The 26,274-nt window shown below is 40.5% G+C and overlaps 2 protein-coding genes across 2 annotated transcripts in view; one reads left to right on the top strand and one right to left on the bottom strand.

Annotated features, from left to right (window-relative positions):
- The first annotated feature begins 2,182 nt into the window (after positions 1 to 2,182).
- LOC139471309 (uncharacterized) lies at positions 2,183 to 4,651 on the top strand. Its single transcript, XM_071253616.1, has 2 exons — positions 2,183 to 2,256; positions 3,087 to 4,651. Exons 1-2 carry the CDS (start codon positions 2,219 to 2,221, stop codon positions 4,051 to 4,053), a joined length of 1,005 nt encoding a protein of 334 aa, XP_071109717.1. The 5' UTR covers positions 2,183 to 2,218; the 3' UTR covers positions 4,054 to 4,651.
- A 2,777-nt stretch (positions 4,652 to 7,428) lies between these two features.
- Positions 7,429 to 26,274, bottom strand: part of LOC139471247 (vitrin-like) — a 42,470-nt gene continuing 23,624 nt past the window's right edge. The window contains exons 9-14 of the mRNA XM_071253545.1: positions 25,780 to 26,205; positions 17,563 to 18,138; positions 16,487 to 16,546; positions 12,771 to 13,099; positions 8,710 to 8,944; positions 7,429 to 7,495 (exon numbers count right to left, since the gene is read on the bottom strand). Of these exons, the coding sequence (XP_071109646.1) occupies positions 7,440 to 7,495; positions 8,710 to 8,944; positions 12,771 to 13,099; positions 16,487 to 16,546; positions 17,563 to 18,138; positions 25,780 to 26,205 (1,682 nt within the window). The 3' untranslated portion in view covers positions 7,429 to 7,439. The remainder of the gene's footprint in view (positions 7,496 to 8,709; positions 8,945 to 12,770; positions 13,100 to 16,486; positions 16,547 to 17,562; positions 18,139 to 25,779; positions 26,206 to 26,274) is intronic.

The following is a 26,274-nucleotide window of genomic DNA, read 5'->3' as shown; positions in this document are numbered from 1 at the left end:
ACAAATTCAGCGATCTAACCCACTAAGCCACCGAGGATTCCGCAAACCCTGCGACTGAGAGGGTTAGATCGCTGACTTTGTGTGCTGGGATTAAATGCCTCACTCTGGCAGTGTGGGTTCGAATCCCGGATGGGACTCAAGCCCCCAAGAGTACGAGAATCTGTACGTTACTAAGAAAGTGTTATCCCAAATATATCATTTGTAACTGTCAGAGACGTTCGTGTGAGTTTTTTAGCGCAGCTTGTCGCTGATACAATCTCTGTTAGGTACTTTATTTAAAACATTTCATACAAAAGGGTCATTGTGAAAATAAACTGCCGGGCTAAAGAAAAATACACACTTGAAAATTGTATCTGGCAAATTAATTACAAACGTTATCAAAACGTTCTTTGGCTGAAAACTGTCGCCGAAACACTACATAACTTAAGTACCCAAGACACAGCTGTGATACCTGTATCAAATATATCACCGTCCAATAACCATTTCTTGTTTGTTTAATTTTTAGAGATATGGGTGTGTGTTTTCTTTCCCCCGCAGTTTATATGTATTTAAATGGATCATATCAATCAATCTTTCTTCATAAAGAAGTGGAGGTCATAGGCCATTTCTACAGTTACATAATTTCTTGAGTTGGTTGGTTGGTTTGTTGTTTAACGCCGCACTCAGCAATATTCCAGCTATATGACGGCGGTCTGTAAATAATCGAGTCTGGACCAGACAATCCAGTGATTAATATCATGAGCATCGATCCACGCAATTGGGATCGATGACATGCATCAACCAAGTCAGCGAGCCTGACCACCCGATCCCGTTAGTCGCCTTTTACGACAAGCATAGTCACCCTTTACGGCAAGCATGGGTCGCTGAAGACCTATTCTACCCCGGAATCTTCACGGGTCTTATTTTTTTGAGAGATTAACAGCATATATACATTGGTACATTGATACACATTGTTCATACAAATGATTGTCCTAGTTGCATTGATTTATATACAAACGTTGCAAGGTTTTAAACAATTTCTGGAATTTTTGAAGACAATAGTAACTTTTGTAATGTTGGATATAAGTTGTGTTTTGGGGATATATACAATCTCTAGAGATTATCATAAGCATAACACACAAGTACAACATGGTAATCATCCTGTATATAGCTTTGTTTGCATACATGACATACTCTATCTGATCTTGTTTCTTTAACATATCTAACAGGTTCAATTCGGATTATATCTATTCACATACAGTAAACTACGGTTATAACGAACACGCTTATAACGAACTGACCGTTATAACGAACTTATTTTTTAGTCCCGGCCATTTGATGTATATATGGTTGTAACGAACTACCGTTATAACGAACTAAAATAAGTGGTCCCTTTGAGTTCGTTATAACCGTAGTTTACTGTACATAATACATTTAGAATCCCAGATGACACGCACGCCCTGTAAGAAATATAATATTAACGCAACAGTAATACAAACGAGAAAGATATTTTTTTTAAATAATATGTAAAGGAAAATAATACTCAGTCCCTTATCGTCTTCATAATTTAAGCTATTTTTAATATAAGTCTTATAAATTATGAGAAATTCGACAATTTACATACTATAGTGCACGGCGAAATCATTATCCCGAAACCCCGACTCCCCCGTCGATCACTGTGTGTTGTCCTGGCGAGTGTACAAAGGGAGACTACTCTATGTTTACTGTCACAATGTCCGGGACTTCGGACGAGCGAGATTTCATTGAATATCGCAATCTCGTGTGTGTGTTGTTGGTGACGTCACTCATAATCAACAACATAGTTGATAACAGATCGCGGAAGGAGGCATTCAATATGTCAGCTAACCATTGAATACGATGCATGTATAGATCTTCGCCACTCAGACATATTTCTTGCGGTGTTGCAATAACCACGGCTTTGAATACGCAGAGTTGGGGCACGGTGGGTTTTTATAACAGGGGAGGAATGTATAATCAACGCATGAAAAACTCACAATACGATGATGTCAGTGGAGTGCTTTATAAACACATGTTCAAGCGTCATCGCAGTGACGAGCTGGCCCTTAACATGTGTATTTAACACGGGTAGGACTAACAATTTCAAGCGTTTGTGCAATCGGAATACGTTTTTGGGTATAAAAGACCCAAGGAACGAAAATATCTTCATTGGCGGTGGATAACAGTCATAACAACCTCAGAGGTTTATTTGAACCTAGCTATGGCAATGGCAGCTGCCCCCTCGGGGGCTACAATAAGGTAAAACATGACGCGACACACTCACGAATACCACGACAATTCTTGTAAAACATTTATATACACCCTTGCCTCACAAGGCGTGCTGTGTTTGAATGAAAGTTTGGTTCTAATCGAACTTTTCAAGATCAACTGTTGCAGTGAAATATTTCCGTTACAGTATTTGCTTTGATTCATCGTTTCATATGAATACCGATATTCATATACTGGAGCTGGTATATCGACCCGTGAAGATTCGGGTTAGAACATGTCTTCAGCAGCCAATGCTTACCGAAAAAGGCGACTATGCTTGTCGTTAGAGGCGACTAACGGGATCGGGTGGTCAGACTCGCTGACTTGGTTGATGCATGTCATCGTATCCCAATTGCGTGGATCGATGCTCATGATGTCAACCACTGGATTGTGTGGCTTAGACACGATTATTTACATATACCTGGAATATTGCTAAGTGCGGCGTTAAACAACAAACAAAGAAACGCTTGTGTATCATCAAGCATATTCGTGATTTAGAAGCCTGTTCAGGGACATGGAGTTGATTTGGCTATGGTCACCTCTCATCGTTTTGAGGGGTCGGTCTTTGAGGGGCTAATTTGCCCTACTATCACTGAGCAGGGACGATCGATAGTCCAATGGTTGAATTGTTCGCTCGTCACACTGAAAACCCGGGTTCGTTTCCTCACCGGATACAACATGCGAGATGCATTTGGGAGCATTCAGGTGGGCAATAAATGACACAAAAGTTTCCTGATTCATATTGCTCTTTCAAGTGAGACAGTTTGGTAAATAAGTTGTTTTAAATATAATTCTAAAATACTTTTTCTTCTACGTTTTAGCCAAGTATCCAGAAGTGAACTTGAAAACAATGGCTATTGCGTCATCAATGATGTCATCAGTCAAGAAGAATGTGATGAACTGATCGGCCAGTACAAAAGTTGGTTGGAAAAGTTTGAAGAGCCTGATTGGCCAAATCACAGACGTTCTAATATATATCAATATAGGATTGGTCACTTTGGAGCCACGTGGTGTGCAAGGCTAAAGGTGAAACCAGTGTTTTCTTCGTTGTGGAAGACGGACAAATTGCTAACTAGTTTTGATGGGATGGCTGTCTCACGCCCCCCAGAAGAAACTGACAAGGTGTTCGATTCCGGTCAGAACTGGTTCCATGTAGAGCAGAAGGTGTCACGTGAGGGTCTCCACTGTTACCAGGGGGCGCTATACTTAGAAGAATCTACCGAAAATGACTTCTGTTTCCGGGCACTGAAAGATTCGCACAAATATCATAATGCTTTTTTCGATCATTACAAACCAGCCCGAGCAAAGAGCCTTAAAAGCGATCTCTACAAATTAGCAACGAACCAAGTTGGTTGGTACAGAAAAAAGAAATGCAAAGAAGTGAAAGTAGCAGTCCCAAAGGGAGGGATGCTGTTGTGGGACTCTAGGCTTATTCATGACAACGTCCCGCCAGTGGTCAACAGGCCAAATGCAGATAGATGGCGCTTCGTGGTCTTCGTTTCCATGACACCTGCCATCTGGGCAGCCCCAGGGGACATTGCCCTGAAGCGGAAGGCCTACAATGAACTGTCAATGACCACTCACTGGTCATCGCAATCTCTCGAAATTGTTGAAAGCGTAAGAGAACCGTCGCACAGTGGTCAGCCTATGTATTGCATCGATGCTATGCCGGAAGTGGCTAAAACAGAGGAAGCGATGCGATTGGCTGGAGTTTTGGACTATGATTTTAAAAATGGCCAATCAAATGGTCCCAAATTAAAACCCGTCTGGAACCCACCCCGTGGTTAAGGAATGGTTGTAGTGTGCATGTCGCGAGAAAAAAGAGCTGGAAATTAATGGTAAGAATAAATACTCTTGGATGTAACTTAAGGTCCTCTTCAAAACTATCAATATTGGAAATAAGTCATTTTGCAATGAACAGAACACGCTAATGTTGTTCCCGGGAAACTCCTTATATTTAGGGGAGGTCAGATTCTCACATAATTTGATGGATGGTGAGTGAGAGAAGGTTTGATGCCATAATTAGAAATAAAACATATATTTTTTTAGGAAGGACGTAAATGGGCAACAGCCGCGTCACACTGCAGCCCTTCAAAACATTACACACACAGCGTGTACACCCAATCCCCATTCCACTTCAAACAATAGATTCCATTTTTCCACAATTTCCCAACAATCCAAATATGACCCTATGTTGACACTCACAATATCCAAAGCAAGAACTCACAGAAAACTATTCCGTTAAATGAAAGATTTCTTTGTTTATCTATCTCGGGTCATGTCTGTTGAGTGATCGTATGTTCTAAAATTTTGAAACTGTGCTAGGTTATATCGACACCCAGAAACACGCTCTGTCGTTACCATACCACATTCTTACTTATGCAATATTCCCAATAAAATGTAATTATCAAATTATTTCTATTGTTGTTTTATTATTTACTTTGTATTATGGGCTTTTACCGTGTCACCATCTATGCGATTTTGAAAACGGGGTTCATGTTGAGAATCCACCATAGTCGGGTACTTGGGTTTCAGTGAAGCGATGATTGCCAACAACCTGTATCAATTCGGGCCTTAATCCAACGAGGATATTAATCTCTTTTGACATGTCATGATATAAGTGAGTGGGTTGGGTTTAACGCCGCTTTTAACAATATTCCAGTTATATCGCGGCGTGTCAGCTTAATGTGGGAGGAAAGCCCGAAGTGATGCAGGTCTCAGACGTTTACCACTTCGGTGAAACCCACGAGCACGGGTATGGGGCTGACAAACCTTGAAACATAATCGGGGCGAACCGGGATTTGAACCCAAAGGCATAGGTTTCTGGCGGGCCCAAGGGACGCAACTGTACACAGGGAATCGCGGCGCCTTTCACGTGGCCCCACCGCTCTCTGTCATGACATGAGAAACCATTAAACTTGTTCCACTTTAACATAATCAAAGACGATAAAATCCCTTCCATAATCTTGAGAAATGTCTGATAAAAGCAGAGTCCGACTATATCGTAAGCTTGTGTTTATGAATTACTATGAAACACTATCCTGAATACACAATGGCTTTAAGTGAGTGAGTGAGTATGGTTTTACGCCGCCTTTAGCAATATTTCGGCAATATCACGCGGGGGACACCAGAAATGGGCTTCACACATTGTACCCATGTCGGGAATCGAACCCGGGCCTTCGGCGTGACGAGCGAACGCTTTAACCACGACACAAAGGTGACATCGGCCCCATATGCATGTACAGAGCATTTGAGTGAGTAAGTAAGGTTTTACGCCCCTTTTAGCAATATTCCGTCAATATCACGACGGGGGACACCAGAAATGGGCTTCACACATTGTACCCATGTCGGGAATCGAACCCGGGTCTTCGGCGTGACGAGCGAACGCTTTAACCACTAGGCTACCCGACCGCACCCAATGGCTTTAAGAGGGGTACACAAACTATGATTGATTATCCGGCGAAACAGCTTCCACTGGGTGTAAGATTACGTCTGAATGATATATGAATGGATCGCTGAAAATCAGTGATGAAAGAAGGTGTTCGCGAACGAAAACAAATCATAACAAAGGGACCCTCTATTATTACAATCTAGCTTTAAAACCAATACGACTGGCAGTGCAGATCACGTACTTTGATTACTGTAACTTTGCACGGTCCCTATAGCCGAAAGCAATGAATACACAATGCCTTTTAGAAAACGGTCAAATTTCTCATTCATTCAAACTTTCGTATTCATAGTTATTGGAGCCGAGCCAAGATACAATTATCAGAGGGGTACACAAAGTACGCGATCTGGACTAACAGTCGTCGAGCTTACATTTTTTTGTGGAAGCCTCGGTGGCTGAGTGGGTGATTTTGCTGTGGTGGTGATCAGGCGCCTCATTCTGAGAGTTTGGGTTCGAATCCCGAAAAAGTACAACTATTTGTACTTTATTTAAAACATGTAATCCTAAATTTAACATTTGCTCAGAAGTTATTTGATCAAGGTTGGAACAATCAGGGCCTCAGTAAAGCTTTCAAAACGTTTTATGGTAGACATGTGGAGGACAATTCCAAATTTGACGCATCAGTGACAAAAATTATGTCCGATGCAATTCCCTATTTTGACTTGTACCTTATGTTCCCATGGGGTTGTTTTTAGGTGAACAATTGACTTGCCTTTGCATGTGTTTGTGACGGGTGCCACCGGTGGGCAAGACACGCTCACCTTTTCGGCGAACACCTGGTATCATTACTATATGAATGTGATTCATAAACACATGCTCGGAATTGTACAAACGACTCTGCTTTATGCAGAGATTTCTATTGGATATGGAAGGGGTTTTGTCGCGTTATCTACATGTTATATGCTGTGTACAAGTAATTTCCTCACTCTGACGTCACATATACCCGTCAGGCTAAACACATTTTTTTGTTTTGAACCAATGACTACATGTGTTTTTCACAGCATAACCTTGATGTTACACCTTGTAATGTACACTAGTTGATGAACAAACTGCAACCAGACATTCGGTGCAACGGATGCTCACACTATTGACCACTGGTTAGTGAGTGTTGGCGTCAGTTGTATATAGAACTGTAGACTGTGTGGCTTCAAGAATATCATCATGTACTCGCACTGTCTATCGAAGAGTTAAGGATGGCGGGTAGCCGAGTGGTCACAGCGTTTGCTCCTCTCGCTGCAGACCCGGGTTCGATTCCCCACATGGATATATTGTGTGAAGCCCATTTCTGGTTCCCCCGCTATGATACTGCTGGAATATTGCTAAAAGCGACGTAAAACCATACTCACTCACTCACTCAATGTAAGTGAGTGAGTGACCAGAGATACCACTGGTTTACAGCCAAGTGACCATCCCACACCATCGGGAAACGCTGACAAACAATCCACCATTTGACAAATTGGGTCCACCCTATCTTCATTGTCAGCATACCGAGAACCCATTCGGCCCCAGAATCTCCACGGTGTGTGACTCAGACTATAAATTCAAAGGTTTAGCTTCTGACGTACTACCGTGCAATCAAAAACGAAACCTATCTTTGTGTGAGGAACACTCTTCTTCTAATTCAAATTCCGATATATAAAACGGGTAGCTTCTAACGTACATTTTTTATTCAAGCCATGCCATTTCACAATAGGTACTGGTCTTTCAACGCCGTCTTGATTACTGATCAGGTTCGTCTGATTGTTGTAGATGGATGGACAGGGGTAGTTGATATGGCCATATCTGACAAGAAAGTCAAAGTCGAGAGATGCAAATAGAGTTGTTTGTTTGTCTGTTTGCTGACATCGCCGCACTCAACAGTTTTACAGTTATGTGTTGGCGTCATGTGTATCATGGAGTCTGGGCCAGACAAACCAGTGATTTCTGTTTTGAAAACAGAGCCCTATTACTCGATCCATTTAGCCGTCGCGACAAGCATAAGTTGTTTGTGATGGATTCTTACAATGAATCCCCATCTCAGCCTTGTATGTTTTGACTCGCCTGTCAAAGTTGCAGTATCTTAAATACACAGCAAATGGTTAAAAAAAATGTGGTTTTCTAGCTTGTCAAGTTTGCAATCAGGGCTACGCTGTGATGATGACATGTTTTCGGTATAAATGTGTTTGTTTGTTTGTTGTTTAACGCCGCATATTATTCCAGCTATAATCGAGTATGGACCAGACATTATTACAGACCGCCGTCATATAGCTGGGATATTGCTGAATGCTCACTCCGTCACTCACTCACTCACTCACCCACCCATCCCACCCACCCACCACTCACTCACTCACTCACTCACTCACTCACTCACTCACTCACTCACTCACTCAATCAATCAATCAATCACTCACTCCCACCCACCACTCACTCACTCTCACTCTCACACTCACTCACTCAAATCTCACACAACTCTTTCACTCACTTACTCCTCCCCATACTAACTCACTCACTCACTCACTCACTCACCACTCACTCTCACTCTCACTCACTCAAATCTAGGCTACGCTGTGATGATGACATGTTTTTGGTGTAAATGTGTTTGTTTGTTTGTTGTTTAACGCCGCATATTATTCCAGCTATAATCGAGTATGGACCAGGCATTATTACAGACCGCCGTCATATAGCTGGGATATTGCTGAGAGCGGCGTTAAACAACAAATAAACAAACACTCACTCACCCGTTCACTCATCCCCCCGACCCACTCACTCACTCACTCACTCATCCCCCGACTCACGCACTCACACATCCCCCCAGACCCACTCACCCACTCATTCACTCACTCACTCACCCCCTCCATGCCGACTCACTCACTCACTCATCCCAAACACTCACTCATTCACTCACCAAGACCAACTCTTTCACTCACTCACTCCTCCCCCATACTAACTCACTCACTCATCCCCCAGACTCACTAACTCACTCACTCACTCACTCATCCCACCCACCACTGACTCACCTCTGCACCTGACTGCAATCAGGTAATCAAGGTACCGAATGAGGTTATGGTAATCCTGCACGTTCAGCATGTGTTCTGCATCCGGGTCAGAGGCCAGTATCATCTGCTCGTAAAGGTCAATCTCGGTGCCGATTCCGACAACAAATACGGTGACGTTGTCACGATGAAGGTCCATGGCAGTGGAGAACGTTTCAAATTTCTTGTGAGAACCGCCATCGGTGAAGATGATCGCCACCTGAAACGTGAAAGACATGCATATTCACAGTGACGTTTTAAGAGGAAATTCCATCTCAAGAGGAGAAATCCTCTCTATGTTTACAGGAAACTACGGTTATAACGAACTCAAAGGGGTCCCTAATTTTAGTTTGTTATAACCGTAGTTCGATATAAGCATACATACACCATATAGACAACAATGGCCGGGACCAAACAATATGTTCGTGATAAGCGTGTTCCTTATAAACGCATGTATAAAGTATTGGTGCGGTACTTTTCAATGCTTGCTAGAAGATATGTGAAAGTGATTTAATATGAGGTTTTATGCAGCAGAAAATGGTGAAGTTAATTGGGCTTCAAAGTACGAATATTTCCTCTTCTCCGGGGTTTGGCAATACATATATATGGAGGTAATATACTGTACATTATACAGCAGCCTTTACTTTGTAGAATTTGTATTTCGCGTTAAAGGCTCTATAAACGCAAGATTTGCATGATGGGTTCCACCATCACAATCACCAATTCAAAAAAAGTTAACTACGGTTATAACGAACTCAAAGGGACCACTGATTTTAGTTCGATATAAATGTAGTTCCTTATGGCCATATATACATGTATGAACAGCAAATGGTCGGGACCAAAAATATGTTAGTTATATCCGTTAGTTCGTTTTAAACGTAGTTTACTGTATTATCCTCGTTATAAACTTTCCTTCTGTTCGGAATCGTAAAGATAAACTTTTTTAAGATATAGAGTAACTCTGGCTCGTTTTAGATGTAGTTCACACCAACAGAAACAGGATGATATATTCGGCATATCTAATCGGATGAGTTTCAGTTTGTTTTATATTTTACAACCCTTTGTCACCGACCGATTGATATGTCAGCCACAAGAAATAAGATACAGAACTTGTGGTTGTCCCGTGTTGCTGTAACTACCTGATGCAACGTTACAGACAGACCGGGCAGACATCAGACATGCCAAAACCCAGGGTAACTATGCCCAATGAAGACCGGCACTTGCGTACTATGCATCTCTGTAATCGATTCCTGACAATGACGTCATCAAGAACGAATGCCTGAAGGCATATGGTTAGTCGACAAACAGTGGCCATGCGACTCACATCTTCCCGAGGGAAGAGCGTCTTGTTTCCATCCTTGCCACATGAAGCCCACTTTCCTGTGTTAAATATGATTGGACTACCGCATATAATCAATAGTCCAATCAGATAACGTTTCACAAAATCAACATCCACGACTGGTACACCTTCGTATGAAATTGATTTACCGCTAGAATATGTATTTTTCATCTTTTAAAGCCCCCAACGATTGCCTATGTTTTTGAGTCGCGAATGGTTTCGTTGACTTATCGGCTTAGTCGACGCTTTGGTAGTTGCAATCTTCTGGGAAGCTATACGAGATAAGAACAGCGATCTGGTTGGATATCGCGTTTTCATTACAAGGGGATCAACTTGTGATCTACGCGAGATGACACAAGTGTGGAGTCAAGAAAAGTGGCCTTGATGTGGCAAGAATAGAAACTAGTCTCTGATATAGGCTAGTGGACACGCCTACCTCGGGAAGATGGGCGACTCAGGGCTCAAAGAATTAGGGAATGGGAGAGTGAGTATGGTTTTACGCCTCTTTTAGCAATATTCCAGTAATTTCACGGCGGGGGACACCAGAAATAGGTTTTACACATTTTAGCCATGCGGGGAATTGAATCCGGGTCTTCAGCGTGACGAGCAAATACTTTAACCACTCGGCTACCCCACCGCCCCTCAAGGAATTAGGGCTTACAGAGAACAGTTATTGACAGCGCAGTATCGTCGTCAGATATTGAGATAGGCCCGAACTGTACGTCGTTGTCCGCGACGTGACAGGCAGAGGGTCGTCTTCTCTGACGAAAGCCTGTTCTGTCTGTTCAGAGCTGATGGAAGACAAGGTGTTTACCGCCTAATGGGAGAACGAACGACGGCATGTTGCGTTCAGAAGGTCGTACAGTATGGTGTAGGGAGGAATGTAGACAGGTGAGATCACCACTGATCATCGTTAAAGGACATTTGACAGCTCAGCGTTACATGGAAGACATTCTTCGTTCTACTATTTCTACAACAGCTGCCACGTGGTATCCTTTATCACCATGACAACGCAAGACCCCATACAGCCCGAATCGTACAGAACTTCATTGCAGCCAACATCGTCAACGTGTTGCCGTGGCCTCCCCAATAAAGGTCCGCTGGGATGTCATGGATCGTCGTGGTCGACAACGATCACTTCCTCCAGCCAACCGACAAGAACTGATCCAGACACTCCAAGAAGAATGGCGACGTATCCCACGTGACATCATCAGACGGTTGACTTTTTCTGTGGGCCGGAGAGTTTGTACTTGTCTTGTAGCAGAGGGTGGCCATACACGCTATTCATGTGATGTGTCAATGATTATACATGTAAGCGACCTTTGTCATATACGTTGAAACTTCTTGTTGCTACCCCACCTCAATTTGGACGACTGTCATGCCAGTTTCGGAGACTTTATGACTGTCATTTTAAATGTGGATTTCGTTGGGATTTAGATATTCTCAATACATTTTACTTCATGCATATATCTTTTGTGGTTTTTAAACTAGAGTGATTTTAAACTATGGTAAAGTTTCTTTCGGCCGTTAGTTATTTTGTAAAAAAATATAGTCAGTCTCATAGTTTTTGATAAAAAAATATTGGTTTTGCATTTGTAGCTGAAGATCCTAGCCCCAACCCCGACCCCCCATAACCCCCCATAACGGGCCATGTGCAGTCTCCCCGCTGTGATTTCAGAAAACGAGATCGGGTTTACTCATTGATTTGTAATGGAATCTCAATGATGATGATCACGTTACATTAGAATTCTTCGCACCATGAGACACATAATCTATCATCCATTGTGACCAGCCGATACTCATTTTTACATCAAGAGTAAGGTGATGGAACCCATCATGCAGCCCCTTGGGTCGGCGTGGCGAGTAAACTTTCTTACTACAACAGTTGGCCATCCTACATCAGGGCCCTTGAAGATCCAGGTTAGTTCTTCAGCAACCCATGCTTGTCGTAAGAAGCGATTAACCGGATCGGGTGGTCAGGCTCACTGACTTGGTTAATGCATGTTATCGTATTCCAATTGCGTGGATCGATGGTCATGATATCAATCACTGGATTGTCTGGCCCAGACTCGATTATTTAAAGACCGCCGTCGTATAGCTGGAATATTGCGTAAAACAACAAACAAACAAACAAATCTTAACGCTAAGGGTATCGTAACTCCCATACTTAAACATGGGCCTACGACAGTCATAGCGCTAGATCGCTTTGTACAACGGCACCCTGGTCGCACTTGAACAAAGCGATCTTAGCGCCAACACTATCGTAAGCCTATGTTAAAGTGGACCGCCTCCGTGGTCTAGTGGTAGAGCGTCCGCCCGGAGAGCGGAAGGTCTTGGGTTCGATACCCGGCTCCGTCATACCAAAAGACGTTAAAAGATGGTACTTGTTGTTACCCTGTCTGGCGCTCGGCATTAAGGGGCTAAAACAAGGACTGGTCGGCTCGGAGTCAGTATACTGTGTCCGAGTGGGGTATTTATGTTAAACTGCGGCATGGTATCCCAGTGAGCTAGCACTATAAATCGGCATCAGTCCGGACTAGTACAAGCAGCCACACAAACACATACACGTACATGCACGTCGCTATATAAGTGCAATAATCTTGGACGCGACGTTAAACCACATTTCACCTCACCTCACCTCACCTCACCTCACCTCACCTCACCTATGTTAAGGTATGGGAGTCAGGATCACATAATGTTTTTTTACCTTCATGGCGTCCTGTCTTCGTTCATTACGAAACCAATGTAAAGTTCGGTCCAAGGCAAGATTGGTAAAAGTGTCGCCCTCCACACGGACACGGCCTAACTTTGCATCAATTTCATTCAACAGATCGGCTTTGCTAAGCGAGTTTCCAAGCTGGATGAGCGGCTTCTGTTCGTTGTTAAAGATCATCAATCCAATTCTTGTGGTGCCTTGGGACACGTTGAAGTGGTCCACCAACTTGTGGGTGAACTCCGCCATCTTCTTCCAGCCAGGATCGGTGATGCTGCCAGAATGGTCCAGGATCAATACAATGTCTTCTTTGGCTCCACAACCTTGGCACAAAGAAATTCACACCAAGAGTGAGTGAGTGAGTTGGGTTTAACGCCGCTTTTAACAGTATTCCAGTTATATCACGGCATATCAGCTTAATGTGGGAGGAAAGCCCGAAGTGATGCAGGTCTCAGACATTTACCACTTCGGTGAAACCCACGAGCACGGGTATGATGCTGACAAACCTAGAAACATAATCGGGGCGATCCGGGATTCGAACCCACAATTATAGGTTTCTGGCGTGCCTAAGGGACGCAACTCTGCACAGCGAATCGCGGCGCCTTAGACGACTGGGCCACCCGTGCCCCCTTCACACCAAGAGTCACCATGGGCAGATACTGTTATCTGAAGTTTACAAAAATTGTATCCTTTGCATTGAAAAAAAGATGTTCCATTTATATATAAACTTAAAATAAAGTCCTTTTTTTTCATCTATGCCATGTATGAATACAATATCAATTTTATGTCTATACTCACAGCGCTCCTGTCAAGTGACTGACGGGGGCGGTCGGGTAGCCTAGTGGTTAAAGCGTTCGCTCGTCACGCCGAAGACCCGGTTCGATTACCGACATGGGTACAATGTGTGAAGCACATTTCTGGTGTCCCCCGCGTGATGTTGCCGGAATATTGCTAAAAGGGGCGTTAAACCATACTCACTCACTCAAATGCTCTGTACATGCATATGGGTCCGATGTCACCTTTGCGTAAATGAAACACTCTCTGTCTAGTGAATAAGTTGCAACTCTACAAGTTGCTGGTAACCGTAAACACCGCGAAAACGTTCTTGAAATACGACGTCATTTAGGAGATAAACATACCGTGTTTTCAATGTAGAGCTAGGTTACCTGTAGATTCAACCGCGCTTAATTGAATTTGGAACTGAGTGAGTGAGTTGGGTTTAACGCCGCTTTTAACAGTATTCCAGTTATATCAAGGCGTAATGTGTGAGGAAAGCCCGAAGTGATGCAGGTCTCAGACTTTTACCACTTCGATGAAACCCACGAGCACGCATATGGGGCATAATGAGGGCGAACCGGGATTCGAACCCACAATCATAGGTTTCTGGCGTGCCCAAGGGACGCAACTCTGCACAGCGAATCGCGAGGCCTTAGACGACTGGGCCACCCGTGCCCTTTGAATCTGGAACTGAACGCGCAGCGTGAGGTTTCCAATGCTTAATGTAAGGCTATTGTATACTGTTATACTTCTCACAGTAAACGTATTGGACATCAGCAGTCTGTGCGACACAGGGTAATGTAAGGGAAAGTGTTGTCGGAATTCGAAGCAGGAGCGGTCTTTACAGACAATGTCATCACCACCAAAACTCGTCTAACACCAAACCATGCAACGACTGGCACATGGAACGTCAACTGCTGGATAGATGAGCGGCCGCGTTACGAAACGTCCCTGTACCCTTTACAAAGATTCCATGACTGACTGACTTTAGAAAGGAAAACCGTCTCTGGCTATGTTGCTGGCCGGTGTAGTAGGCTCCCCCTAAATATGACCCTAAATTTACCCCCTATATGGGCCTAGGCTCAAATGACTCTGGAGTCATATGGGCCTAGGCTCAAATGACTCTGGTGTCATATGGGCCGAGGCTCAAAAGACTCTGGAGACATATGGGCCGAGGCTCAAATGACTCTGGAGACATATGGGGCTAGGCTCAAAAGACTCTGGAGTCATATGGGCCTAGGCTCAAATGACTCTGGTGTCATATGGGCCGAGGCTCAAATGACTCTGGAGTCATATGGGCCGATGCTCAATTGACTCTGGAGTCATATGGGACTAGTCTCAAAAGACTCTGGAGACATATGGGGCTAGGCTCAAATGACTCTGGAGTCATATGGGCCGAGGCTCAAAAGACAATGGAGTCATATGGGCCTAGGCTCAAATGACTCTGGAGACATATGGGGCTAGGCTCACATGACTCCCCTAGCCAGGCTCAAAACAGTCCTTCTGGGCTCAGCTAACTCCCCTCCTGGGCCCAAATAACTCCCCTTGTTTTGAATTAAAATGATTACAGAAAAGATCAAATATATCTTGTATTATAAAGGTTTCTACCCCTCTTCCTCATTTTCTTTTCTGAAACGTCAGGTTAAGAACGATCCCCAATATTGTGTTTCAGATGTTTTAGTACCAGTTATTTTATTATAGTTTTATATTTAACTTTATTTGGAAAAACTCAAGGTGCCTCTCTTAAATCACTATACTTTTCTTAAGCTATAATATATTTTCAGAAAACTCCCCATGTCCTACATCCAATTCTTGAGTATCAGGCTCAAACTGTTCCCCTAATTCTATATCCGATTCTTGAGTATCAGGCTCAAACTACACTCTCTATTCTATATCTGTTTCGTTGATAACAGGCTCAAACTACTCCCCCTGTTCTATATCCGATTCTTGAGTATCAGGCTCAAACTACATGTGTACACCCTCTATTCTATATCTGATTCATTGATAACAGGCTCAAACTACTCCCCCTGTTTTATATCCGATTCTTGAGTATCAGGCTCAAACTACACCCCCTGTTCTATATCCGATTCTTGAGTATCAGGCTCAAACTACCCCCCTTGTTCTATATCCGATTCTTGAGTATCAGGCTCAAACTACTCCCCCTGTTCTATATCCGATTCTTGAGTATCAGGCTCAAACTACCCCCCCCCTGTTCTATATCCGATTCTTGAGTATCAAGCTCACACTACTCCCACTGTTCTATATCCGATTCTTGAGTATCAGGCTCAAACTACTCCCCCTGTTCTATATCCAATTCTTGAGTATCAGGCTCAAACTACTCCCCCTGTTCTATATCCGATTCTTGAGTATCAGGCTCAAGAATTTGTATTCTTCAAAACAAATGGGGGGTGTCATTTGAGCCTGGGGAGTTATCTGAGCCTACGACGGGGAAGTCGTGTGGGCTTAAGGGGAGTCATCTGAGCCTCGGCTCAAATAACTCTAGATTTGTCTGAGCCTGGGGAGTGATTTGAGCCTCCTGCATGTACCCGGTCAACACATGCAGCCGTTGAAACACACGTCGGTGTTCATCAAACATCAGTCAGATGTTTAACAAAGCAGTTATGCCCCTTGGCATATTATAATGAGTAAACTTAAATTTGGAATGCAAAAGAAATGAAATATGAATTAATACTTACCAAAAACGAAATATGATTTACATTATGATACTTTGCTAACGAAAGAAAAAGAAATATGATTTTGAATTTTGAAAATAATAACTTAACGATTTGTTCTGGTAAGTCATCACCACGTACATATTATACTTAAAAGAAGTCTTATAATATATGAAAGACTCAAGTGTTCTTTAACTTCTTTTGAGTAGTATAGTCTTTATAGAACCTATAGACTTTACTCGTGAACTACCGACTGTTTACCGAGATAGTTGAGAAGCTTGGGTCCGGCGCAGGGATCTGGAGCCACGGTTGGAGTGTGTCCTGGAATCACCATTATTATTTCAATAAGTTCACCTCAAATTTTACCCAAACATAATTATTCAAAGGATGTTTTATTTGTTTGCTTGTTGTTTAACGCCGCACTCAGCAATATTCCAGCTACATGACGGCGGTCTGTAAATAATCGATTCTGGACCAGACAATCCAGTGATTGACAGCATGAGCATCGATCCACGCAATTGGGATCGATGACATGTATGAACCAAGTGAGCGAGCCTGATCACCCGATCCCGTTAGTCGCCTCTTACGACAAGCACAGTCACCTTTTACGGCAAGTATGTTGCTGAAGACCTATTCTACCTTCAAAGGATGCACTGAAAGATTGGGGAGGGAGGACGCGGGTGTATGTGTTGGGTGTGGGTGAAGGGGTGGGGGGGGGGGGGGGGGGGGGGGGGGGGGGGAGAGAGAGACACAATATTCTTTTTTTTAACTCCTGAGACTCGGAAATTGTATTTGGAACTAGCATCGAATAACACCTACCATATATGGCATCAGGTCTAACGTTATTATCAACCCAAATGTTGGTAATAAAGCTGTGAGACAGACATGATGGACATACGCTCCAAACACAAGACCATGGGGTTATTTAGAAACTTCAGTCACCCGCTGTTTTGGTTTGAGAACGAAGCGACCTCGGCCAGCGATTGGGGCGATTGCAAGCGACTGACGGTTATTATAAGGCGAAGGTTATTACATCGCTTGCAAGCGATCGGCTGTTTGCAACACACCCCTTTTGTTGGAACCTCACATTTACTCGATTGTGACGTCATGACCAAATGACGACGTCATTCCCAAATTTTGTGAGAATTCGTTCATATGACGGCACGTTGTTTGGGGCCTTTTCGCGAGAATAATGAAACAATTAGAAAGAACTATCCGATCAGTAAAATTTGTTATGCTCAGTGAGAAGTTTTGTATGATGTATGAGAAGATGTATGTCCATGATCTGACGTGTAATATTTTGGTAAAGGCGCCTTAACGTTTACTTACTCACTCACCCCAACAGCGACTCACGAAAATATCCTCAAGCGAATACCCGAGGTCTTCTACAGAATCCACGGTGATCAGGTGAGACTGGTGTGGACTTGTCACCACTTTCTCAAGGTCTCTGGTTAAACCTCTAAAATCCCCAATTCCAATAAAGATGATTTCTATTCCTCTATCCTTTAATTGTTTTGCTTCTGCTATTGCCATATCCATGTGGTATACATTGCTCTCAGACAATATCACCAGGTACTTCTTGGCGCCTGGTCTTTCGTGTCGTTTTGAAAACACGACTCGATTGACACGCAGGAGTGCATTCCCAAGTTTGGCGTCACCTGCTGCGGTTCCATATTTCCGTTCGGCGTAAGCCATGTGAGCGTTGATGTAATCACGGTCATCGCCTCTATGGAGATTAATAATGTCCCTGGATGTTTCTCCATAGTACGTATACCCCATCCGGGTCCTATTCGGACCAATATCTAGTGTGGCGGCAAACACCCGGGCAAACATCTCAAAGTGGTGCTCATCCTCATCCGTGACAGCTTGCGAATCATCCACGAGGAGGACAACTTCATTCATGCCACTGCATCCTTTGAACAGATAATTGAGTGAGTGAGTGAGTTGGGTTTAACGCCGCTTTTAACAGTATTCCAGTCACATCACGGCATGTCAGCTTAATGTGGGAGGAAAGCCCAAAGTGATGCAGGTCTCAGACGTTTACCGCTTCGGTGAAACCCACGAGCACGGGTATGGTGCTGACAAACCTAGAAACATAATTGGGGCGAACCGGGATTCGAACCCACTATCATAGGTTTCTGGCGTGCCCAAGGGACGCAACTCTGCACCACCCGTGGGCCACCCGTGCCCCCGAACAGATAAGTAAGTCTTACCATTTGATATTTTGATGGGCGGTCGTCTATGGAATCTTAGAAGGGACACTATCGCGACAATGTCCCTTCTACGATTCCATAGCTGGCCGTTAGTGTATCGGTAATCGGAGGGCGTACGTAGGGTGTGTGGTAGGGGTGTTAATGTTTGGGAGATTTATCTTATAAAATTACATGTCCCAAACTGAAAAGAAGAAAAATGGTCTCAGTTTTCAACCACAGGACATTCTGGCTGTGTAACAACTAGTTTGTAAAGGGTTAATTCGTTCTCAGTTTTTCACATAAAAAATGCACATTCCTGCACATAGATTGCACTGGAGTTAAACCCAGCCCAGCATACGAATACGAACTTACGTTTAGATGCCGTAGTCACGTAAAAATGCAATCTTCACATCAACACCCCACCATAATTTAATTCTGAAACGTCTCACAGGTAGAACATGATCTTCGAATGTGCTCTTAGTATCAGCTCTTGGTGTATGCTCTTAGTATATGTTCCTTGTATATACTCTTAGTATATGTTCCTTGTACATACTCTTAGTATATGCTCCTTGTACATACTCTTAGTATATGTTCCTTGTATATACTCTTAGTATATGTTCCTTGTACATACTCTTACTATATGTTCCTTGTACATACTCTTAGAATATGTTCCTTGTACATACTCTTACTATATGTTCCTTGTATATACTCTTACTATATGTTCCTTGTACATACTCTAAGTATATGTTCCTTGTATATACTCTTAGTATATGTTCCTTGTACATACTCTTAGAATATGTTCCTTGTACATACTCTTACTATATGTTCCTTGTATATACTCTTACTATATGTTCCTTGTACATACTCTAAGTATATGTTCCTTGTATGTACTCTTAGTATATGTTCCTTGTATATACTCTTAGTATATGTTCCTTGTACATACTCTTACTATATGTTCCTCGTACATACTCTTAGTATATGCTCCTTGTACATACTCTTAGTATGTGTTCCTTGTACATACTCTTAGAATATGTTCCTCGTACATACTCTTAGTATATGTTCCTTGTATATACTCTTAGAATATGTTCCTCGTACATACTCTTAGAATATGTTCCTTGTACATACTCTAAGTATATGTTCCTTGTACATACTCTTAGTAGATGTTCCTCGTACATACTCTTAGAATATGTTCCTCGTACATACTCTTAGTATATGTTCCTTGTACATACTCTTAGTATATGTTCCTTGTACATACTCTTAGAATATGTTCCTTGTACATAATCTTAGTATATGTTCCTTGTACATACTCTTAGTATAAGTTCCTTGTACATACTCTTAGTATATGTTCCTTGTACATACTCTTAGTATATGTTCCTTGTACATACTCTTAGAATATGTTCCTTGTATATACTCTTAGTATATGTTCCTTGTACATACTCTTAGTATAAGTTCCTTGTACATACTCTTAGTATATGTTCCTTGTACATACTCTTAGTATATGTTCCTTGTACATACTCTTAGAATATGTTCCTTGTATATACTCTTAGAATATGTTCCTTGTACATACTCTTACTATATGTTCCTTGTACATACTCTTAGTATATGTTCCTTGTACATACTCTTAGAATATGTTCCTTGTACATACTCTTAGTATATGTTCCTTGCACATACTCTTACTATATGTTCCTTGTAATACTCTTAGAATATGTTCCTTGTACATACTCTTAGAATATGTTCCTCGTACATACTCTTACTATATGTTCCTTGTACATACTCTTACTATATTTTCCTTGTACATACTCTTAGTATCTGTTCCTTGTACATACTCTTAGTATATGTTCCTTGTACATACTCTTACTATATGTTCCTCGTACATACTCTTAGTATATGCTCCTTGTACATACTCTTAGTATGTGTTCCTTGTACATACTCTTAGAATATGTTCCTTGTACATACTCTTAGTATATGTTCCTTGTACATACTCTTAGTATATGTTCCTTGTACATACTCTTAGAATATGTTCCTTGTACATACTCTTACTATGTGTTCCTTGTACATACTCTTAGAATATGTTCCTTGTACATACTCTAAGTATATGTTCCTTGTACATACTCTTAGTATATGTTCCTTGTACATACTCTTAGAATATGTTCCTTGTACATATTCTTACTATATGTTCATTGTACATACTTTTAGAATATGTTCCTTGTACATACTCTTACTATATGTTCCTTGTACATACTCTTAGAATATGTTCCTTGTACATACTCTTACTATATGTTCCTTGTACATACTCTTAGAATATGTTCCTTGTACATACTCTTAGTATATGTTCCTTGTACATACTCTTAGAATATGTTCCTTGTACATACTCTTACTATATGTTCCTTGTACATAATCTTACTATATGTTCCTTGTACATAGTCTTAGAATATGTTCCTTGTACAAGCTCTTAGAATATGTTCCTTGTACATACTCTAAGTATATGTTCCTTGTACATACTCTTAGAATATGTTCCTTGTACATACTCTAAGTATATGTTCCTTGTACATACTCTTAGTATATGTTCCTTGTACATACTCTTACTATATGTTCCTTGTATATACTCTTAGTACATGTTCCTTGTACATACTCTTAGTATAAGTTCCTTCCACATACTCTTAGTATATGTTCCTTGTACATACTCTTACTATATGTTCCTTGTATATACTCTTACTATATGTTCCTTGTACATACTCTTAGAATATGTTCCTTGTACATACTCTTAGTATATGTTCCTTGTACATACTCTTACTATATTTTCCTTGTACATACTCTTAGAATATGTTCCTTGTACATACTCTAGAATATGTTCCTTGTACATACTCTTAGTATATGCTCCTTGTACATACTCTTACTATATGTTCCTTGTACATACTCTTAGTATATGTTCCTTGTACATACTCTTACTATATGTTCCTTGTATATACTCTTACTATATGTTCCTTGTACATACTCTTAGAATATGTTCCTTGTATGTACTCTTAGTATATGTTCCTTGTACATACTCTTACTATATGTTCCTTGTACATACTCTTAGAATATGTTCCTTGTACATACTCTTAGTATATGTTCCTTGTACATACTCTTACTATATTTTCCTTGTACATACTCTTAGAATATGTTCCTTGTACATACTCTAGAATATGTTCCTTGTACATACTCTTAGTATATGCTCCTTGTACATACTCTTACTATATGTTCCTTGTACATACTCTTAGTATATGTTCCTTGTACATACTCTTAGAATATGTTCCTCGTACATACTCTTACTATATGTTCCTTGTACATACTCTTAGAATATGTTCCTTGTACATACTCTTAGTATATGTTCCTTGTACATACTCTTACTATATGTTCCTTGTAATACTCTTACTATATGTTCCTTGTACATACTCTTAGTATATGTTCCTTGTACATACTCTTACTATATGTTCCTTGTACATACTCTTACTATATGTTCCTTGTACATACTCTTAGTATATGTTCCTTGTACATACTCTTACTATATGTTCCTTGTACATAATCTTAGAATATGTTCCTTGTACATACTCTTAGTATATGTTCCTTGTACATACTCTTAGTATATGTTCCTTGTACATACTCTTAGAATATGTTCCTTGTACATACTCTTAGTATATGTTCCTTGTGCATACTCTTAGAACATGTTCCTTGTATATACTCTTACTATATGTTCCTTGTAATACTCTTACTATATGTTCCTTGTACATACTCTTAGTATATGTTCCTTGTACATACTCTTACTATATGTTCCTTGTACATACTCTTAGTATATGTTCCTTGTACATACTCTTACTATATGCTCCTTGTACATACTCTTAGTAGATGTTCCTTGTACATACTCTTAGTATGTGTTCCTTGTACATACTCTTAGTATATGTTCCTTGTACATACTCTTAGTATATGCTTATACTGATTGGTTTTGGTATCTGTGTTTAGTGTATGCTAAACATGTATCTCCTCAGTGTATGTTCTTAGTATATGTTCCAGGCGGATGCTCTTAGCATTTAATCTTTCTTTATGTTCTTGGTATATACACTTGTTATGTGGTCATAGTGAATCTCTTAGTATTTAATCTCACTGTATGCTCTTGGTATATATTCTTATTATATGGTCAAAGTAGATGCCCTCAGTATTTAATCTCACTGTATGCTCTTGGTATATATTCTTATTATATGGTCCAAGTAGATGTTCTTAGTATTTAATCTTACTGTATGCTCTTGGTATATACTCCTATTATATGGTCCAAGTAGATGTTCTTAGTATTTAATCTTACTGTATGCTCTTGGTATATACTCCTATTATATGGTCCAAGTAGATGTTCTTAGTATTTAATCTTACTGTATGCTCTTGGTATATACTCCTATTATATGGTCCAAATAGATGTTCTTAGTATTTAATCTTACTGTATGCTCTTGGTATATATTCTTATTATATGGTCCAAGTAGATGTTCTTAGTATTTAATCTTACTGTATGCTCTTGGTATATACTCCTATTATATGGTCCAAGTAGATGTTCTTAGTATTTAATCTTACTGTATGCTCTTGGTATATACTCCTATTATATGGTCCAAGTAGATGTTCTTAGTATTTAATCTTACTGTATGCTCTTGGTATATACTCCTATTATATGGTCCAAGTAGATGTTCTTAGTATTTAATCTTACTGTATGCTCTTGGTATATACTCTTATCATATGGTCCAAGTAGATGTTCTTAGTATTTAATCTTACTGTATGCTCTTGGTATATTCTCTTATCATATGGTCCTAGTAGATGCTCTTAGTGTTTGCTCTTCGTGTATATATTTATATGTTCCTAGTTGTTAGTATCTGTTCTTAGTGTATGCCCCTTAGTATCTACTCTTAGATACTTAGTATATGCCCTTAGTATCTATTCTCAGACACTTAGTATATGCCCTTAGTATCTATTCTCAGACACTTAGAATATGCTCTTAGTATCTACTCTTAGACACTTAGTATATGCTCTTAGTATCTACTCTTAGACACTTAGTATATGCCCTTAGTATCAACTCTTAAACACTTAGTATATGCCCTTAGTATCTATTCTCAGACACTTAGTATATGCCCTTAGTATCTATTCTTAGACACTTAGTATATGCCCTTAGTATCTATTCTCAGACACTTAGTATATGCCCTTAGTATCTATTCCCAGACACTTAGTATATACTCTTAGTATCTATTCTCAGACACTTAGTATATGCCCTTAGTATCTATTCTTAGACACTTAATATATGCCCTTAGTATCTATTCTCAGACACTTAGTATATGCCCTTAGTATCAACTCTTAGACACTTAGTATATGCCCTAAGTATCTATTCTCAGACACTTAGTATATGCCCTTAGTATCTATTCTCAGACACTTAGAATATGCTCTTAGTATCTACTCTTAGACACTTAGTATATGCTCTTAGTATCTACTCTTAGACACTTAGTATATTCTCTTAGTATCTACTATTAGACACTTAGTATATGCTCTTAGTATCTACTATTAGACACTTAGTATATGCTCTTAGTATCTATTCTCAGACACTTAGTACATGCTCTTAGTATCTACTCTTAGACACTTTGTATGTGCTCTTAGTATCTACTCTTAGACACTAAGTATATGCTCTTAGTATCTATTCTCAGGCACTTAGTATATGCTCTTAGTATCTACTCTTAGACACTTAGTATATGCTCTTAGTATCTATTCTCAGACACTTAGTATATGCCCTTAGTATCTATTCTCAGACACTTAGTATATGCCCTTAGTATCTATTCTCAGACACTTAGAATATGCCCTTAGTATCTACTCTTAGACACTTAGTATATGCCCTTAGTATCTATTCTCAGACACTTAGTATATGCCCTTAGTATCTATTCTCAGACACTTAGTATATGCTCTTAGTATCTACTCTTAGACACTTAGTATATGCTCTTAGTATTTACTCTTAGACACTTAGTATATGCTCTTAGTATCTACTCTTAGACACTTAGTATATGCTCTTAGTATCTACTCTTAGACACTTAGTATATGCTCTTAGTATCTACTCTTAGACACTTAGTATATGCTCTGAGTATCTACTCTTAGACACTTAGTATATGCCCTTAGTATCTACTCTTAGACACTTAGAATATGCTCTTAGTATCTACTCTTAGACTCTTTGTATGTGCTCTTAGTATCTACTCTTAGACACTGAGTATATGCTCTTAGTATCTATTCTCAGGCACTTAGTATATGCTCTTAGTATCTATTCTCAGACACTTAGTATATGCTCTTAGTATATATTCTCAGACACTTAGTATATGCTCTTAGTATCTACTCTTAGACACTTAGTATATGCTCTTAGTATCTACTGTTAGACACTTAGTATATGCTCTGAGTATCTACTCTTAGATACTTAGTATATGCTCTTAGTATCTATTCTCAGACACTTAGTATATGCTCTTAGTTTCTATTCTTAGACACTTAGTATATGCTCTTAGTATCTAATCTTAGATACTTAGTTTATGCTCTTAGTATCTACTCTTAGACACTTAGTATATGCTCTTAGTATCTACTCTTAGACACTTAGTATATGCTCTTAGTATCTACACTTTAAATAAGTCAGTTGTTAGTATCTGTTCTCACTGTATGTTCTTGGGTTATGTTCTTAGTGTCTGCTTTTAGCGGATGCTCTTAGTGTATGTCCTTATTATCTGATCTTAGCGGGTGTTCTTAGAATATGGTCTAAGCGTATGTACTTAGTATCTGTTCATAGTGCACACCGTTAGTAGGTGCCCGTAATATATACTGGTAGAGTAAGAGTATATTCTCTTAATGTATGCTCTTAGTACATTCAAAGTACTTGTTCTATGTATTTTGGTGTGTACCCGTAGTACATTATCTTAGTATCTGCTCTTAACGTATATCCTTAGCATATGCTCTTAGTATAATTCTTTTAATGTATGTTCTTTGTATATAATCTTAGTATATGTACACAGTTATTACTCTTAGCATATTGTCAGTGTATGAGGTATAATTATGCTATAAGTGTGTACCTTTAGTCTGTCTTCTAAGTAGATGCTCCTAATATATGCCCTTTGTATATAATCTTAGTATATGTACATAGTTATTACTCTTAGCATATTGTCAGCGTATGAGGCATAATTATGCTATAAGTGTGTACCTATAGTCTATCTTCTAAGTAGATGCTCCTAATAAATGCCCTTTGTATATGTTCTTAGTGTGTGCTGTTAGTGTATGATCTAAGTGCCTGCTCTTAGCATAGGCTCATAAAGTATGTTCAATGTGTCTTCTTACCAATTGAAGCAAGGACGTTGCTCAAGCTCTTGGGGGGTTGTTTTGTGGCCATTGGTGGGAACGTTGGGCAGATGGATGACGGCAAAGGCGCTGTTGTAGTAGTAGATGTTGTAGTTGTAGTAGAAGACGTAGGAGTTGTTGGCGCAGTAGTTGGTGTAGTAGTGGGCGTAGTAGTCGTTGGTGTGGTAGTGGGCGTAGTAGTAGTAGTTGGTGTGGTAGTGGGCGTAGTAGTAGTTGGTGTAGTAGTAGGCGTAGTAGTAGTTGGTGTGGTAGTTGGCGTAGTAGTAGTTGGTGTGGTAGTGGGCGTAGTAGTAGTTGGTGTAGTAGTAGGCGTAGTAGTAGTTGGTGTAGTAGTAGAAGTAGTAGTTGTTGTTGTAGTCGGCGTATTAGTAATAGTAGTGGGAGTTGTTACCGTTGGTGTTGGAGCTGCAATGATCAGATACATATCCTTGGTGAATATTAAACCATACCTCACCGAAACCCAGTCTCATACAT

Source organism: Haliotis cracherodii, unplaced genomic scaffold, assembly GCF_022045235.1.
Source record: "Haliotis cracherodii isolate W230 unplaced genomic scaffold, xgHalCrac1.p SCAF_22, whole genome shotgun sequence".
Classification (NCBI taxonomy): domain Eukaryota; kingdom Metazoa; phylum Mollusca; class Gastropoda; order Lepetellida; family Haliotidae; genus Haliotis; species Haliotis cracherodii.
This window is presented reverse-complemented; position numbering and strand designations above follow the sequence as displayed.

Coding starts and splice junctions, on each gene's coding strand:
- LOC139471309 (XM_071253616.1), top strand. CDS start 2,219: ATGGCAATGGCAGCTGCCCCCTCGGGGGCTACAATAAG. Junction 2,257..3,086: donor CCCTCGGGGGCTACAATAAG/GTAAAACATGAC, acceptor TCTACGTTTTAG/CCAAGTATCCAGAAGTGAAC.